General features: G+C 46.9%; 1 protein-coding gene across 1 annotated transcript in view; it reads left to right on the forward strand.

The window, feature by feature from the left end:
• LOC125444542 (perforin-1-like) overlaps positions 1-4,388 on the forward strand; it is a 23,821-nt gene extending 19,433 nt beyond the window's left edge. The window contains exons 2-3 of the mRNA XM_048517019.1: positions 894-1,499; positions 3,015-4,388. Of these exons, the coding sequence (XP_048372976.1) occupies positions 949-1,499; positions 3,015-4,098 (1,635 nt within the window). The 5' untranslated portion in view covers positions 894-948 and the 3' untranslated portion in view covers positions 4,099-4,388. The remainder of the gene's footprint in view (positions 1-893; positions 1,500-3,014) is intronic.
• Positions 4,389-18,569: the final 14,181 nt, after the last annotated feature.

Here is an 18,569-nt window from a genome sequence, read left to right on the forward strand (position 1 = left end):
TATCGATGACCCCCACACAGTGGTGGGATCCAAAAATTTTAGTAACAGGTTCCCATGGTGGTGGGATTCAAACAGTGGCGTAGCGCCAATGGGGCTGGGCAGGGCACGGCGCGGGCGTGGCCGGGCATTCCGGGGGCGGGGCATTAATAATTTCTCTGTTACTGTAAAAAACTCTTACTGTAAAAAAAAGTTCGTAATTTCCAGCTGGTATCTTTTTGTCCATAATTTAAACTCACTCTAGCAAGTCCTATCATCTACTGCCAACAGAAACAACTACTTCTCCTCTAATTGACTGCCTGTCAAATACTTAATATTTTCAAATACTTAATTTTGTTTCTAGAAATCAAAAGAAGGATACTTTCCTTAAACAAGGAACTTTCCCATATTTCTAAAACATGTTTTTAAAGCAGCCCAACAGGGAGAATTATCCCGTTTTCTACCTTCGCTAACCAGCCACACAGAAAACAACAGGACTTCATGATTTGTGGACCTAATGGAATTTCTAACGGAAAAGCAGACCCAATTAGTAACCCCCTCTCGGCACACACAAATAATTAGTAACCCACTCTCGGGAACTGGTGAGAACCTGATGGATCCCACCTCTGCACCCACCTGCTGGGTCCTAAATCCCTGTAGATAAGCTATTTTTACTGCCTCTTAGCAGCACCTGTTGTTAGTGAACATGTGCAGAGAGCAAAGTGTCACATGGAAGGGGGGGTCAATTGTCCCGGGCACCACCCATTAGATCACATGGGGGGGTCCCCGCAAAAACGCCTGGGACAGGAGCCTGTCACGGGCCCGCAAGGCACACCTCGGCCTGGTCTCGCCAGCCTGCTCCTTCAGCCAGCATCACCAACATCTCATAACAACATGTCCTCTGTTTCTCTTCCTAGGGTGATTCAGCAGCAAAGAAGTTCCCAAGGGGGACAGACCCCCACCTGATACGTCATGCCGAGATGGCCCCTGTTCATAGTGGCTTGCCTTCCTGTTATGTGGCTCCTCCCACCCAGAGGCTCCGCCCACTGCCAACAGTTCCCCAAGTCCACCTGCGAGCAGCACACTGACTTTGTGCCTGGGCATAACTTGCTCGGGGAAGGAATTGACATCACCACACTGGAAAGAAAAGGGGCCCATTTGGTGGACACCAGCCGATGGCTGGACCCAAACGATACCTGCGTTCTGTGCCGGAACCCCCTGATGGACGACCAGCTCCAGCGACTTCCTCTGGCCGGCGTGGACTGGGGCGTACACCCCTTGTGTGACCGTCAAGTGAGCAGTTCCATAGAGCACTTTGACGGGGACGTGGCAAACGTGCTCGCTGAGGAGGTGAAGAATAACTGGAAAGTGGAGCTGGATTTCCCCGAGGAGTTTGAGTCTGTTGCTATAGGCCAGGTGGTTCTTGTTGGGTCTCGGTCCGAGATGGTCAGTTATGCGCACGAGAAAACCCAGGAGGACAGGTATAGCTTCGTGAGGCACGAAATCTCCTGCGAGTTATACTGGTGAGTTTCGTTTCATGGCAGCCCTGGAGATGCATTTATTTATTTATTTATTTGTTTATTTGTTTATTTGTTTATTGTTTAGTTTTATATACCGCCCTATCCCCGAAGGGGTCTGGGCGGTGTACAACAAAATTCAATCATAATACAACTAAACACAATCAAAACTAAACAATTAAATTTCAATACAAATAAATTACTAAATCCCCTTTTAAAAACAGCGGTGGGTACAAAATTTAAACTCGAAGTCAAAGGCGCTCAGCAAAACCCATTTTTTAAAACCCTCCCCAAACGGGAAGACTGCTGGCTCCGTCAATAAAAAAAAGATATAAACAGAGGCGAGAACAGAAGGGGGCACCATTCAACGGCTGGTTACGCCAAAGGCCCGGTGGAACAACTCAGTCTTACAGGCCCTGCGGAATTCACCAAGGTCCCGCAGGGCCCGGACAGCTGGAGGAAGAGTGTTCCACCAGGCCGGGGCCAGGGCCGTAAAGGCCCTGGTCCGCGTGGAGGCCAGCCGTATCATTGAGGGGCCGGGGACCACTAGCAGATTGGCCTCTGCTGAGTGCAGAGGCCGAGTAGGGACATATGTGGTAATGGTGGGAAATGGGATCAACAACAAAGGCAAGAGCCAAGGGGGAATGCTGGACATGGGTATTGGGTTCATCTCTGACTTAAGAAGAAGAGGAGGAGTTTGGATTTATATCCCCCCTTTCTCTCCTGTAGGAGACTCAAAGGGGCTTACAATCTCCTTGCCGTTCCCCCCTCACAACAAACACCCTGTGAGGTGGGTGGGGCTGAGAGAGCTCCGGAAAGCTGTGACTAGCCCAAGGTCATCCAGCTGGCGTGTGTGGGAGTGTATTGGCTAATCTGAATTCCCCAGATAAGCCTCCACAACTCAAGTGGCAGAGCTGGGAATCAAACCCGGTTCCTCCAGATCCGAGTGCACCTGCTCTTAGCCACAGCTCTTAGCCACTACGCCACTGCTGCTTCCTTAAATTAGGCGAGGGCACTTTCTGGGTATGAATGTTGGGAGAGGAATGTGTGTGACCTATCATTTGTGCACAGATGGGCTCTTGGAATTCATAAGAACATAGAACATAAGAACAAGCCAGCTGGATCAGACCAGAGTCCATCTAGTCCATCTCTCTGCTACTCGCAGTGGCCCACCAGGTGTCATTGGGAACTCACATGCAGGATGTGAAAGCAAGGGCCTTCTGTGGCTGTTGCTCCCAAGCTCCTGGTCTGTTAAGGCATTTGCAATGTCAGATCAAAGAGGATCAAGATTGGTAGCCATAGATCGACTTCTCCTCCATAAATTTGTCCAAGCCCCTTTTAAAGCTATCCAGGTTAGCGGCCATCCCCACCTCCTGTGGCAGCATATTCCAAACACCAATTCACTGCTGCATTGCTGTAGTCTTTATTCTGATTTGGCCTTCACCTCTCGCATAAGTAACTGAAGGAATGCAGACATTCTGATGGTCCCTAATCTTCTGCCCTTCTTTTTACCCTGACCAGGCTGAGACTCCACCCAAGTCCTACCTTGCTGTCCCCTCACTTCGCCCACGATGCACAGAACCTGCCAAGTGAGTACGACCCTGAAGAGTACCATGACTTCATCGACACCTACGGCACACACTACGTCAGCCAGGCACAGCTGGGAGGGAGGGTTCGCAGCCTGGTGCCTGTGCGGACTTGCGCAGCAACCTTGGCAGGTATAAGAGTATCTGACATCAAGAACTGCCTCAGCTTGATAACATCTCTAGGCTGGGTGTCCCTTTTGTTAAGCCGCAGATGCCGTGAGCTTTTGAGTAACCAAGCCGGAGCAGTGTTCTGGGAAGCCGATGACCAGCGGCACATAGAGGGAGTGGGAGGGAGCAGCCAGGAGAAGCTGTTGTTTCCAGGATTCGGGAAAGCCCGACTGTTTTCAGAATGGAGGAAGAACATCACAATGAATCCTGGCGTAGTTTCACATTCCCTCCTACCCATCCATACTTTGCTGGAGCGTGGAGATCCACGGAGGGAAATGCTGAAGAGATCCGTGAGCGACTACATAACTCAGAGGGCCCTCTGGTGGAACTGCATAAATTATTGCCCCGACGGGAGCTATGCTAATTTGAGAAAATATTGCAAGTGCCTGTGCTATCCTGATGCCTTCACTGACAGCGCGTGCTGCCCCCGGGAGCGGGGCCTTGCCCACCTACAGGTCCACATCCGGAAAGCATCTGGCCTGCAGGGCGACCCCTTCCCCTTCTCCGCCAGCGATGCCTTCGTCAAAGTCTTCTTCCAAGGACGGGGAAAGCGGACGAGATTCATCACGGACAACAACAACCCCAATTGGTCAGAAACCCTGGACTTTGGGCCGGTTAAACTGACCGGTCTCAATTACATTGAAGTGCAGGTCTGGGACAAGGATGTCTGGGAAGATGACCACTTGGCAACTTGTTATAAATCTTTGGTGGCTGGGGGTACAAGCTGGGTAAAATGTCACGCGGCTCATGGACATGTAGATTATTACTATGTGTTAACGTGCATGGCCAATTTGGGAGGCCCAACCTGCCGTGACTACGTTCCTCAGAGGCAATATTGGGTTTCAAAGTAGTTTCACTTCCCTTTTTTATTGCCCCCAAAAGGCCCCCATAAGACGTCAACATCGGAATCAAGTGTTGTCAAAATGTGAGGGGTTATCGGATGATTACTTTCTTTTAAACAATGCAAAGGAAGCTTTCTGTGAATTGGCAGCCAATTTTTTCTTACATGTAATCAATGCTTTGGTGTGAAAAATGGGTATGTAACCAATAAGAAGTGGTCAGAGTCTGATTGATTTTATATATAATCATATATTTTAGGCTGTGATTTTGTACTTTTTATATGCCAATAAAGGCTTTGCATGCAAACTGTCACGATTCCCACTTCAAGATCTCTAAAACCTCAAAGCCGCCGACCGAAAAAGTCCTGCACAGTGATGGGATCCAAAAATTTTAGTAACAGGTTCCCATGGTGGTGGGATTCAAACTGTGGCATAGCGCCAGTGATGGAGAGCTGGGCGAGTACGGCGGTCAGTGACACACCTGGCATTCTGGGGTGGCGGGGCATTCCTGGGCAGGGGCGCTGTGGCAAAGGACTTACAGCCGCTGTGCCGGTCGCTTAGGCGGGAAGCGGCGAATGCCGCGCAGAGTGCGAAGGCTGCCACTGCCATACGCCGGTGCACCTCCCTGCTAGACTGCTTCAGAAGTTCCTCGCAGCTGGCTACCTGCTGGGGAGGAGGAGGGGGCATAACTAAGGCAAAAATCACGTGGCAAAATGGCCAATTAGTCACCCCCTCTCGGCACACACAAATAATTAGTAACATACTCTCGGGAACCTATGAGAACCTGCTGGATCCCACCTCTGGTCCTGCACAAAACTTGCAGTTTCCCTGAGATGTATGCAGGACATGCCAGTAACCGAAACCTGCTGCAAACATTGCACATGCCTTTATTATATTTTCCAACATGTGTGAAACTGTAGTTGTTGAAACCAGTAAGCTCCGGGTAGAAGTGTGGGATGAAAACCACAGGTATGACGATGACTTGTTAGGGGCTTGTGATAAGAGCCTGCAAGCTGGGGAATAACAAGAGGTTTGTTACTTGAACCACGGGCGCCTGGATTTCCAGGACCACTTGGCTTGTGGGCCTCACCTCGGTGGTCAGCACTGCATGGATTATCTCCCTCAGCAGCCGAGATATAAGGGTGCTTTCTTGCAACGAATGGGCAAAGGGGACGCTGTGACAGAGAAAAGGACTCGCCACCCTGAGCAGGATGGCCCAGGCTAGGCTGATCTCCCTTTCCTCATATATTTTTATACAACTTTTCATTATACCGTGTTTCCCCGAATATAAGACAGTGTCTTATATTAATTTTTGCTCCCAAAGATGCGCTATGTCTTATTTTCAGGGGATGTATTAGGAAAACAGTGTATTTTTAACAGGGGTTTGCAGGGGTTATCTCTTTTTCTCCTTAAGGCTACTAGGAGCTGAGACTGCTGGAGGTGGGGCTTAACAGGGGTTAACAGAGGTTACTCTTTGTCCTGGGCTGCTAAAGGTGGGGCTCCTGAGGTGAGTCATTCAGTCTTTAGTTCAGTCTCTGGAACCAGCTGGCCCGGCAGCGCCCTGGCGTAACGCGCGCAATTTCTTTCTCTTTTCTTTTTTAAAATAAATAAATTAATTAATGAATAAGGACATTTCTTGAGGGATAGTAGGTACAGATAGCTCCAAGGGGGCACTGACTAAAAGTTTAATATCTAAATATCTAAACAAAAGCAGATATGAAGGCAGGAAGCCAGCAGGGGGATGGGGGCTTGCCAGTGTTTTGCACTGAGTGTCACATGTATGACTGCTTATCTGCCCTTCTGGAGGCCAGAAGTCATTAGGTGATGCCCCTGCGCTGCAATGAGCTCCCACTGGCACTCAAGGAACGTGTCCGTTCTCGCTTGAAGCCAAGGTGAGCAGACCTGGAGAGGAGAGAGGCAGAGAGGGCAACAAACAAGGCTTTTCCAGGGACCTAGCAGCTGGGTCCCCACTCCCAAGGTGACATCTCTTCCAGATAAAGTCATGGAGAATGAAGTCCTGCAGGTGACAGAGGGTGCCAGTCTGAGGTGGGGGAAGATGCTCCCTTAGATGGGATCCCTTCCTTAACTGGTGATCAGCTATCCTCTGCGCACTGAGGATACCCCTCGAGGGAGGTGGGGCTCCTTGGCAGTAGGTGATTCGATCATCAAAGAGGAATATAGAGAGTTGGGTTTGTGACGGGCGTGATGACCGCATGGTGACTTGCCTGCCTAGATGCGAAAGGTTCGCTTGGATGTCACGCTACGTCTAAGAATAAGGCTGTTAGACAGTGCTGGGGTGGAGTCAGCAGTTGTAGGTCCCACATTGGTACCAATGACATTGGGAAATGTAGCCGAGAGGAGGTTCCTGGAAGCTAAATTTAGGCTGCTTAAGGAAAAAAGGTTAAAATCCAGGACCCCTGAAGGTGGCATTCTCCTGAAATGCTACCACCGTTCCACAGCGCCAAAGAGGCGAAGCTAGGCAACTGGCGAGGAGATACAGAGTGCTCAATGCGTGGATGAGAAGGTTAGTTACCAAAGAGCAGAGGGTTTCAGCTTTGTCAGGAACTGAAGGAACCTTTTTTGGGATAAGGCGAGGCCTGTACAAAAGGGCCGGGACTTCATCTTAACAGCAAAAGAGGAACCCGGGCTGCTGGCGTACCTCAACATTAAAAAGGTGGCAGAACAGCTTTTAGAAACTGATTCCTGGGGGAAAGCCGACCCAGGAGCTGAGGTGACTTCGGTTAGAATACAGAAGTCCCGTATGGGGATGCAGACAGAGAAGGAGGTTTTTTTAAATCCAACCACATACAGAGTGAGGAACATAGCAATGTGATAAAGTGTACCAGTGTCTACAAAAGGCTAGAGGGCAAAACACATAAATCCCCAGGTTAGGGGACAGAGACAGAGTATACAAGTGCTCTCTATGCTAATAGTAAGAAGCATTCTGACCCTAAAAATGGGGGAGCTGGAGTACAGAAGTTTTGAAGGAGGACATTGATATAGTGTAAAGGAGGCATCACAGAGACATGTGGTGGAATGAGGGAGGAACCAAAGTGGGGATGCTGTTATCCCAGGTTACCGGAGGCTCTACAGGAAGGATAGGACAGGGGCGTATTTGGGGGGTGAGGAATTTGGCCCTCTACATCCAAAGAGAGCATGGTGTCACATAAAAGCTGGAGACAATGCAGGGGAGCTGATTCCTCTACAGAAGCACTGCATGGGAATATCAATACCAGGGGTGAGAAGCATAGTTGCTAAAACATTAGGAATATATTATAAGTCCCCCTGACCAAAGCGCACAAGGGGATTCTGAGATGGGAAAAAGGAATTAGAGAGGCCAACAAAGAAAGCAAAATATGTGCATAGGTGGTAATGGGCGATTTTAACTATCTATATAAACTGGAAAAAAAATGCATGTTCAGGTCATAGTAAGGAGAGAACATTCCCTGGATATGCTAAATGACTGTGGCTTAGAGCCAGATGGTTTGTGCAGAACCAACCAGGGAGGAGATGTGTGATCCTAGATCTAATTCTATGTTGGGACCCAGGACCTGGTGCTTGAGGAAGTCAGTGTTGTTGAGCGATGATAGGGAACAGCGACCTAATGGCCTGTCAGATTCCATTATCTCTGCATGCGAACAAGTGACAACTACTAATGTAGTTACATGCAAAAGCCTTCAAGAAAGGGAAATTTCTCAAAGATGAGGGGATAGTGTGCAGGAAGCTGAAAGGGAAAATCAAGAGAGTCAAAAAAAATGTCCAAAAGATGCTTGGAGGTTATTTAAAAGAAACACAGTCTTAAAAGCTCAACTGGAATGGCAATGTTCCACAGCGGGTTGAAGGAAAGGCAGCGCCCAGTCAAAGAAAGCCACCATGGTTAACAAAGGGAGGTTGAGGAGAGTATTAGGGAAAAAAAAAAGATGTCTTTTTTTTTTAGAAAATGGAAGTCCAACTTAACCATGATAAAGAATACCAGAGAGAACACAAATGGTGGCAAAAGAGAAGCGAAGTTAGCACTGTAAGGGGAGGCAAAAAAGGATATGAGGAGCATGGCTTGTGAACATATCAAAACCAGCAACAAAACCAGTTCTTCAAAGTTACACATCAAAGCAGGGAAGCCAGCAAGGGGAAGCAGTAGGCCCGATTAGATGACAAAGGAACAAAGGGTGTGCTAAAAAAAAGATGACAGGGAATTGCAGAAAAGCTGAATGAATTCTTTGCATCTGTCTTCACCCAAGAGGAGGTGAGGGAAAATTCCTGCACCTGAACCAAGAAAACTTCTTAGGAAGAGTGACAGAATCAGGAGGAACTAGCTTGAAGATAGTGGTAGACAAGGAAGAAGAAGTTCTGGCAGCCATTGATAAACTAAGTCTGCTACTTAAATCCCCTGGCCCCAGATTGCATTCACCCAAGAAGAGTTCTTAAAAGAGCTCCAAGCATGAAGTACTGATGTTCTCACTTTAATATATGCAACTTATCCTTGAAATCGGAGGGCTCCATCCCACTGAGAGACTGGAAGATGGCCAATGTCACACCAATCTTTTAAGAAAAGGATCTAGGGGGGGGACCCGGGAAATTTACAGGCCAGTCAGTTTGACATCTGTTCCTGGTAAATTAGTAGAATCTGTCATTAAAGATAAAATTATAAAACATGTACAGAAAGCAAAACCTGCTGAGAAAAGAGTCCAGCGCATGTAAAGCTTTTGCAGAGAGCAAAAATCCTGTCTTACAAACTTACTAGAGTTCTTTGCTGAGGGATGTAAATAGGCATGTGGATAAGGGAACCAGTGGACATTGTCTACCTTGGATTTCCAAAGGAGGCTTTGACAAAGTTCCTCACCAGAGACTATTGAGAAAACTCAGCAATGGAAAAGGAATAAGAAGGAGAAGTCCTCCCTATGGATTAAAAACTGGTTGAGAAACAGGAAAGCAAGAGAGTGGAGTGTAAATGGGAGAATTCTCACAATGGAGAGATGTAGCCAGGGGAGTGAGGTGTCCCCAAGGATCCATATTGAGGACCGAAGATGCTCTTTAACCTATTCATTAATGAAGCCTGGAAGTAGGGGTGTAGGTAAGCGTGGTGGCCAAGTTTGCAAAGATGAATACCAAATTAATGTAGGGTGGTGAGAACCACAAAAAGGATTCTGCGAGGAGGTCCAAAGCGGACCTTGATAGAATTAGGTGAGTGAGGCTAAGAAATGGCAAAATGCATTTCAATGTAGCAAAATGCAAGGAGAGTGATGCACATAGGGGCAAAAAATCCAAACTTCACATACACGCTACACAGGGGGTCAGTGCTATCCAGTCACAGACCAGGAGGGGAAAGAGGAGTTTGGGCGATCTTAATTGATAGTTCCATGGGAATGTCAACTCAATGTATAGCTTGGCAGCTGTAGAAAAAGGAAATTTGAAACTGCTATGCTGGGGATAATCAAGGGAAAGGAATTGATAATAAAACTGCAAAGATTGTCATGCCCTATATATAAAAGCTGTGAGAGATAGCGACCACACACTTGGAGTACTGTGATTTCAGTTCTGGTCACCACATCTCAAAAAGGATATTGAAAGAGATAGAAAAAAAGAGGTGCAGAGAAAGGAGCCTTAACAAAGGATGATTGAGGGACTGGAGCACCTTCCTTATGAGGAAAGGCTGCAGCGTTTGGGACTCTTTAGTTTGGGAGAGAGAGGCGTCCTGAGGGGATATGATTGAAGTCTATAAAATTATGCATGGGGTAGAAAATGTTGACAGAGAGAAATTTTTCTCTCTTTCTCACAATACTAGAACCAGGGGGCATTCATTGAAATGCTGGGGGGAAGAATTAGAACTAATAAAAGGAAACACTTCTTCACGCAACGTGTGATTGGTGTTTGGAATATGCTGCCACAGGAGGTGGTGATGGCCACTAACCTGGATAGCTTTAAAAGGGGCTTGGACAGATTTATGGAGGAGAAGTCAATTTATGGCTACCAATCTTGATCCTCTTTGATCTGAGATTGCAAATGCCTTAACAGTCCAGGTGCTTGCAGGGCAACAGCCGCTTGAAAGGCCATTGCTTTTCACATGCCGTTACATGTGAACTCCCAAAGGCACCTGGTGGGCCACTGCGAGTAGCAGAGAGCTGGACTAGATGGACTCTGGTCTGATCCAGCTGGCTTGTTCTTATGTTCTTATGTTCTTATGATGTCTTATTTTTCTGTGTTCTGTTTGTCGGGCATGCTTCCAAACAAAAACTTTGCTATGTCTTACTTTCGGGGGATGCCTTATATTTTGCACTTCAGCAAAACCTCTACTATGTCTTATTTTTTGGGGATGTCTTACATTAGGGGAAACAGGGTACAATCTTCCTCCATCCTGGAGGCTTTTATCTTTTCCCAAATCCCTCTTAATGATAGCCAGTTCTCTTTACCTCCTTTCTCTATAAGATTTGGAAACGGTATTAATTCTCCTCTTTCATTATACAGTTGTGCTACCTTATATATTCCTTGTCTTATTGCTTGGGCTCCTTCCTGTCCAACCATGCTCCCAAGTGGTGCCGTGTCCAGTATCCCTGGCATCCATTTCCCCTTCCATTTCTCCCAGATTTCCATTAACACTTTTCGAGGGCCTTTTAATTTTTGTCTTTCTGTTTTTGAACAACTTGAATATATTCCAAAGCTACCAATGTTCAAATTTATTTCGTTTTCAAAATTCATCCATCTGTCTCTTTTGTCTATTTGAATTCCCATCAAACTTTTTATTTGAAATGCCTCGTAGTATTCCTGTAGTTTTGGAAGTCCCCAACCCATTAATTTTTTTTGACATATAGACTATTTTATTCATCACTCTTGGTTTCTTTTGATTAAATGCCCATAATTTAATTTTCTTGTCCCATTCTTCAAATTGTTTCTTCTTAATCACTAACGGCAAAGTTCGAAATAGACAGAAGAGTTTTGGCATTATGCACATTTTTAATGCCACAATTCTCCTAGAAATAGATAGATTCTTCCCTTGCCACTCCTTTAATTGCTTCGTTATTTTTTTCCGGCTGATCTCATTGGATACTGGAAGCTAAGCAAGGCCAGTTCTGGTTAGCACTTGGATGGGAGGCCATGAAGGACTTGCTATGTGGAAGCAGGCAAATGGGAAACCACCTCTGTCAATCTCTTGCCTCGAAAACTCTACAGGGTTGCCATAAATTAACTGCGACTGGAGAACACTTTCCATCCCCGGAGCTCCCCCCCCCCTCAGATTTTCTCCAGCACAGAGACTCTGGACTCAGCTGTTGTCTGTTGTCCACCGCACAATTCACCTTCCTATGTGACAAAGAGGTAGCAAATCACAGTCTAAGAACCCGCCTTCCCGGCCAAACACTTGTGTGCGGTTCACACGTGCGGGAGAATGAGGAAAAAGAGCCCCCAAGCATCAGGATGGGCTATGCTGCCACTTCACACATTAGTTGAGGAAACCCAGCACTGAATTTGTCTGTGCATAAATAACTCTTTGAAACAAGCACAGCCAAGGTTGGGAGGAGGGCGGGCTGTGCTCATTTTCTACTTGCAGGCGTTTCTAAAACGAAGGGGAGCATTCCGAAATGTAACCCTCTGCCGGCCATCTTCAGTGGTGCAAATCCACTGCCGCTGAGTTGCCACCTCATTCCGGAGTGTGAACCAGGCTCGAGTTCAGTCGTTACAACCACTGTTTCACTAGCCAAACCCGTAGCCACTCACCAGCCAGCCAGCCAGCCAGCCAGCCATCCCTCTGACAAAGGGCGATTCCAGGCTGTCCCCACAGCAACTGAGTTGGCCCCCTGGAACCGAGCTAAGTGGGCAGGATCATCTTGGTGCCTGTTTCACTCCTCAATCGTGATTGGCGCTTGTGTTACGGTGGGAAACGGGAGCGTTCTTTTTCTTTTTTTCCAGTTTTTCCAGTTTACAGTTTACATGCGCTTTCTGCCCGCCACGACTCTCCCGTTCTGCGCCTGCCCCAAAAGCGGCTCGTGATTGGTTGAACGGATGAGGTGTCGTTTCGATGCTTCCCCACTTCGAAGCGGTATCGACCTTGTTCCGGCAGAAAAATGTTGTTCATAACTGTGACAAGGATGTCGCAGTTCTGGGGGGGGGGGGGGAACTGAGACAAAACGATGTTGAGCTCGGTGGCCGTGGGGATTCACTGAAAGCTTAAGCCACAAGAAAGATCTTTTCCAGTTTCTTTGTTTTTGTCCGTTTCTCAATCTGTTATTATGTTGAGACGAGCTGAATTCTCTCCCAGATTCACAGGCCTAGTTCATCGATCTCAGACATAGTACCCATGAGGTCCATAACACCCACTTGCTTCTCCCTCGAAGCAACGGGCCAATTCTGACTTTCTGGCCACTTAGTGGAAATATGCTGTGCTTTAAAAGAGCCCTTTTTGGGACTGCAGGGAGCCCACGTTCAGAAATACAACAGTCCTTTCCACATAGCTGGGGGGCCCTGCAATCTGGAAAACCGTGTAAATGTTTTGCCCCTCCCTTTGTACCAGGGGGCATTTCTGAGTTTCTAAACTTTTCCTGAGTTTCTAAAAATTTTCCGTGTCGTCTGCTGGCTTTTGCAAAACTGCCCTCAAAATGCCCATTTAATTTCTTATGCTGACCTGTGATACATCAAAACTGCAGCGGAGAAGGTGGGATCAACAATTAAGGCAAGAGCCAACGGGGAATGCTGGATGTGGCCTTTGGATTCATCTCTGGAGCCAGCGTGTTGTAGTGGTTAAGAGCAGGTGCACTCTAATCTGGAGAACAGGGTTTGATTCCCCGCTCTGCCACTTGTGCTGTGGACGCTTATCTGGGGAACCAGATTAGCTTGTGCAGTCCAAATCCCAGATACCCCGCTGACTTCGCATGTTCGAGGGTTCAGAATATTTCACTTTAGAATGATGGGGGTTATCTGACAACAGTGGTTCTCAACCTTCCTAATGCCGCGACCCTTTAATACAGTTCCTCATGTTGTGATGACCCCCAACCATAAAATTGGTATATATGAAATATAAAAAGACCATTTTCCGATGGTCTTAGGCGACCCCTATGAAAGGGTCGTCTGACCCCCAGGTTGAGAACCACGGTCTTACAACAACCCTGAAAGGGAGGACATTATTATCAGTCCCCCAAACTGAATTGCAGATGAAGCTGGCCTGGGAAAGGGTGGTATGATGAAGGTCACCAGACGGATTCACGGCGCAGGTAACATTTGAACAAGAGAACTCCTGAGTCACAGTTTAGCCTCTTAACAACCATGTTATCCTTTAAAGCCACTGGCATGGGGAAAAAGAAATCTTATCTGTTTTGGCCCCTTACGCACAATGTGTTCCCAAGAAAGAGGATCCTTTGAATATCAAAGAGCACTGAAAGCAGTTTGAAAGTGCATTATTCTGCATGAGCAGAATGAGCCTCTGACTGTCTGGCCTCTGGCATGTGACCCTCCCTCATGCATCTGAGGCCTGCAGAAAAACATAAGACTTCAAAGAAAAAAAAATCTCTTGATGTACAAGACACACCCACCTTTCCTTTCTCAAGGGAACCTCCCTCTCTTGGCACGTATGGCACCTCTCTCTTGTGGCACAAATTTTCAGCCTCCCATGGGAAGAAGAACCGTTTCTGGGACGTGCCAACTTGGGGGGAATCCTTTACAGCTCAAGGTAATGAAAATGCTTCCCGAAACACAAAGACTGTCGGAATTGGGACCGTAATTACTGTTTCCAAAAGGCTTTGTTGGAAGAGGAGGAGGATACAACGTTTACATGCCAGCCAGATGCTTTTGGCAGGGGCAGGCGTACTCTGGATAAGGCTAGGAAGCCTCAGAGTGCCATGCAGCTCTCTTATTCCCCCCATTCTTCAAATAAGTCTATGAGGAAAGCTTTGCCTTCCTTCCCTTGGCTTTCCCACTTTCTAGACAACGAAAGCCATGCGTAAGGGAGCTGAACCTGATCCAGGCGGAGGGAGGCAGCTGTGATAACAGCGTGATGGTCTTTGCGAGCAGTCCTGCGAAAAAGTACCCGGCTGTTGTCGGGAAAGGGGAGAGTAAAAATGTCAAGGCTTTGTCGAGGGAATGAGAAAGTGGGTCAGCAGCTGCAGAGGGTAAGAGACGCAGAAGGATAAAGAAACGAAAGTAAAGCCATGTTAGGAATTGGGCAATGAAAATGGCACAGTGGTGACTCACCTTGGCCTGGAGGATTTTTTTTATCAGGGTGTGGTTTAGCCTAATCTTGCCAGATCTAGGGTGCTAAGCAGGATCTTGGATGAGAGACCACCAAGGAAAACCCTGCAGTCATTTGTGCTTCTCCCTCGCCTTGAAAGCCCTTCGCTGGGGACCTGGGGCCGCGACTTGATGCTGCTTTAAATTTGCAAGAACTGCACATGGGAAGGCTGACGCTCAGACCATGCAAGATTAGGTTGCCTTCTGCAGTGATTTTCAGTCCCTGTGCTTGATCCCCCAGGTGTATCAGCGATCCCCACGACCCCACCTGCTGGGTCCTGAATCCCTGTAATAAGCTATTTTACTGCCTTTTGGAAGCACCTGCTGTTACACCTGTACAGAGCGAGATCGTCACATGTTCTGCCTCTTTTGCCAAGCATGCTGACAGAAACCACATCATGGTGCCAGAAAGGAGAACAGCAGTGGTGGAGATTCTGCCACAGCTCTAACCACTGGCTCATTCTTCCCTATGGCATGCCTCCAGGAGGTCAGCTCATGTTTCCTGGCCTCTGTACAATATTTCCTAACATTATGGGACAGGCCCTACACTTCTTGGGGCGAGGTAGTGGGGAAACAGGTAACCCTCTGGATGGAGTTTTATATTAGCTTGTACCAGGGCTCAAGATGGCTACAAGGAGCCTTTAAAACAGCTATTTATGTCTCTGTTCACATCCCTGTTAAACATTCTGTGCAAACAAAGATCCTGAGCTGCCCAATCGATAACTGCCTTATGTTCATGTTTACCCTTGCTCCAATCGCATTTGGGAACACTGCAGCAACTCTCCCCGAAAGATGGATGCATTTCACTGATCCCCAAAGCCTGGAATCCAGACATCTCAGCCCCTCCCCCTTTTTGGAAAACAAATGGTGCCCGATTTGATTCTTCCTGACACTCTTGGCCAGGGGTCCCCAAACTTTTTAAACAGGGGGCCAGTTCACTGTCCCTCAGACTGTTGGAGGGCCGGACTAAAAAAAACTATGAACAAATTCCTATGCACAAATGATTGTAAAATGTTTGATTTCACCTTTCAGCCTTTCTGTCATGGTCTATTTTTAGAACAGTGACCAGAAGTATATCATCAAGTACCAGGGTGGGCTCAAATATTGTTGGGGAGGCTGTGGAATGCAACCTTCCCCTGTAAAAAAAAGCAGAAGAACTTTCCCAATGAAGCAGTCCAACTAACCCAGGATCAGGTATCTTCCTGGGTTCTTTCCTCCCTAGAAGCAAGCGAGCGATTAGCCAACCTGGCTGATGCAAATGGTAGGAGGTGAAAGGCGGAACAAGAAAGCCTGAGAGCAACATGCGTGTAACCCGAGAGCGAAGGGAGCAGGCGTTGCCGCGTGTAAGGTTTTCCAACTCTGGGTCAGAAAATTCCATGGAGATTTAGAGGTGCCATCATGTAACTGCAATCAACAGCTGTTGGGGCGGTTCCTCCTCTCCCTCGAGCCCCCACTGCACATGAATGGAGCCATCCCGGCCGCCATGCCTGGCGGGCCGAATAAATGCCTTCAGGGGGCCACATTTGGCCCCTGGGCCGTAGTTTGGGGACCCCTGATCTTGGCTATGGAAATCCTGATCATTAATTCGAGATGCATGAAGGCAGACTGGGCGTTTTGGGTTCCCCCACCCCCAACCCTCTTCATGCTTACCATGCATTTTTCACAGTTGATCCCTGGCTGTGGAAATAGCTTCTGGGGCTCAACTGAGATTAAGCTTAATAAATTAGTCACTGCTTTGGGTGTGTGAGTATTGTTGATCTGGAAAAAACACAACCGCAATTGGGACGCGACTCAACAGATGCCCACAAAAAGAAGATCAAACTCTCTACCATATCCTGGGCTTTTCAATTTAGTTTAGAGGTCTTTTTCAGATGTGGCAGGGCGCTAAGCAAGAGAGGGAACATAACTTGCATAGCAGAGCACATGCTTTACGTGCAATAAAGGCTGGGGTTCAAATTCCAGCCTCTCTACTTGAGCCACTCACAGTGTTGGATTAGGATCCCGGATGTTTGGGTTCGAATCCCCACTCTGCCACTGAACACAAGCACTAGGGTGATAGCTTAGGTTAAGTCCTGGATCAGCCTGGCTGAACCAAACCAAAAGCTGTATATGTGTGTGTTATGAATAAGAGCTGGTTGCATAAGTGTGTATGAGTCAGATGTATGAGTTGTAAATGAATTTCGGCTGTTTCTCAGTGTTAGAATATCGGCTCTGGCAATTGTGGGTTTTCTGGGCCATGTGGCCATGGTCTGGTAGTGTCTATCCCTAACGTGTTGCCTGCATCTATGGCTGGCGTCTTCTAAGACGTGTCATGGTAAGATGTGCTTCTCTGTGCATGGATGCAAGCAAAACATTAGGAGCAAAAACTACCAGACCGTGGACACATAACCCAGAACACCCGCAACAGCCAGTTGATTCTAGTCATGAAAGCCTTCGACAATATGACATGATATTTAGATTAGTCACTAGGCTGGGCTTTTTGTACCAATGTGGCTGTAGATTATTTGGGGATATGTTCTTAGGTCATTGTGTTTTCTGCAGTTACACTACAGAAGGAGAAAGTCGCCATCTATTATTATTATTATTGTAGATTTCACAGCTGCCAGATATTTAGCTGGTTGTTGGCCTTCATTATTATTATTATTATTATTATTATTATTATTATTATTATTATTATTATTATTATTATTATTATTATTATTATTATTATTAATAATAATAATAATAATAATAATAACAACAACAACAACAACAACAACAACAATAATGTTGATCATGTTGCTGTTATGTGTATTGCTTTATAACTTATGATATTATCACTACTGATATTCTTGCTGTTTATGCTGTTTATTTTGTTTATAATATGTTATGATGCTATGCGTATTGATTCTATGTTTGTTGATGGTTTGTTCTTTGATGTTATGACTATTAATGTTTGTTGTTATGTTGTTTATTGACCTGAGCCCTTCAGGGGAGGGGGTTATATAAATCTAATAATGAAATGAAAATGAAATATAATATCCACTCTGTGAGCCAAAGACTCCAGGTGGAATCTCTAGTTCAATGGATCAGTTAATAAGTGATGAGAAACCCCTTTACCCAAGAGCTGGAAAGCTACAACCACTATGCAGACAAAGCTGAGCTTGATATACCTGTGGCACCTTTTATCTTCTTGATTGTGTTTCTCTTCCTAGGGTGATTCAGCTGCAAAGAACTTCCCAAGGGGGACAGATCCCATCTGATACATCATGTCGAGATGGCCCCTGTTCATAGTGGCTTGCCTTCCTGTTCTGTTGCTCCTCCCGCCAAGAGGCTCCACCCACTGCCAACGGTTCCCCAAGTCCACTTGTGAGCGGCACACTGCCTTTGTGCCTGGATATAACTTGCTTGGGGAAGGAATTGACGTCACCACAATGGAAAGAAAAGGGGCCTATTTGGTGGACACCAGCCGATGGCTGGACCCACAAGATACCTGCGTTCTGTGCCGGAACCGCCTGATGAAGGGCCAGCTTCAGCGACTTCCTCTGGCCGCCGTGGACTGGCGCGTGCACCCCTCGTGTCACCGTCAAGGGAGCAGTTCCGTAGAGCACTCTGACGTGGATGTGGCAAACATGCTGGCTGGGGAGGTGAAGAACAACTGGATAATGAAGTTCAGTTTGCCCAAGGAGATGCAAGGAGATGTTGCCAAAGGCAAGGTGGTTCTGGTTGGGGGTCGGTCTGAGATGGTCAGTTATGCGCACGAGAAAGCCCAGGAGGACAGGTATAGCTTTGTGAGGCATGAGGTCTCCTGTGAGTATTACCGGTGAGTTTGGTTTCATGGCAGCCTGGGAGATGCATGATGGGAAATGGGATCAACAACAAAGGCGAGAGCCAAGGGGGAATGCTGGATATTAACAACAACAAACCTTTATTGGCATACGAAACAGGACAAAATTTCAAAGTAAAACAGTATAAAATTTGGAACAGTCTCACAAAAGAGCACATCAGAGCTGTTCAGGAGGTTGGGTATCTTGGAACACTCTTGCCACTGAGAACATTGCAAGAAAATGGAGTTCATGTGTTTCATGCGTATCTGATCATATTTAGGGCATACAAACTGAGAATGGTCAAGTGTTTCAACCGTAACCAGATCACAAGAACAACCCCTTTTAGAATGTTCTATATTCTTAAATCTTCCGGAACGCTGGATATGGGTATTAGGTTAATCTCTGCCTTAAATTAGGCGAGGGCACTTTCTGGGTATGAATGTTGGGAGAGGAATGTGTGTGACCTAT

The sequence above is a fragment of the Sphaerodactylus townsendi genome, linkage group LG15 (assembly GCF_021028975.2).
Source record: "Sphaerodactylus townsendi isolate TG3544 linkage group LG15, MPM_Stown_v2.3, whole genome shotgun sequence".
In the NCBI taxonomy this organism is placed as follows: Eukaryota; Metazoa; Chordata; class Lepidosauria; order Squamata; family Sphaerodactylidae; genus Sphaerodactylus; species Sphaerodactylus townsendi.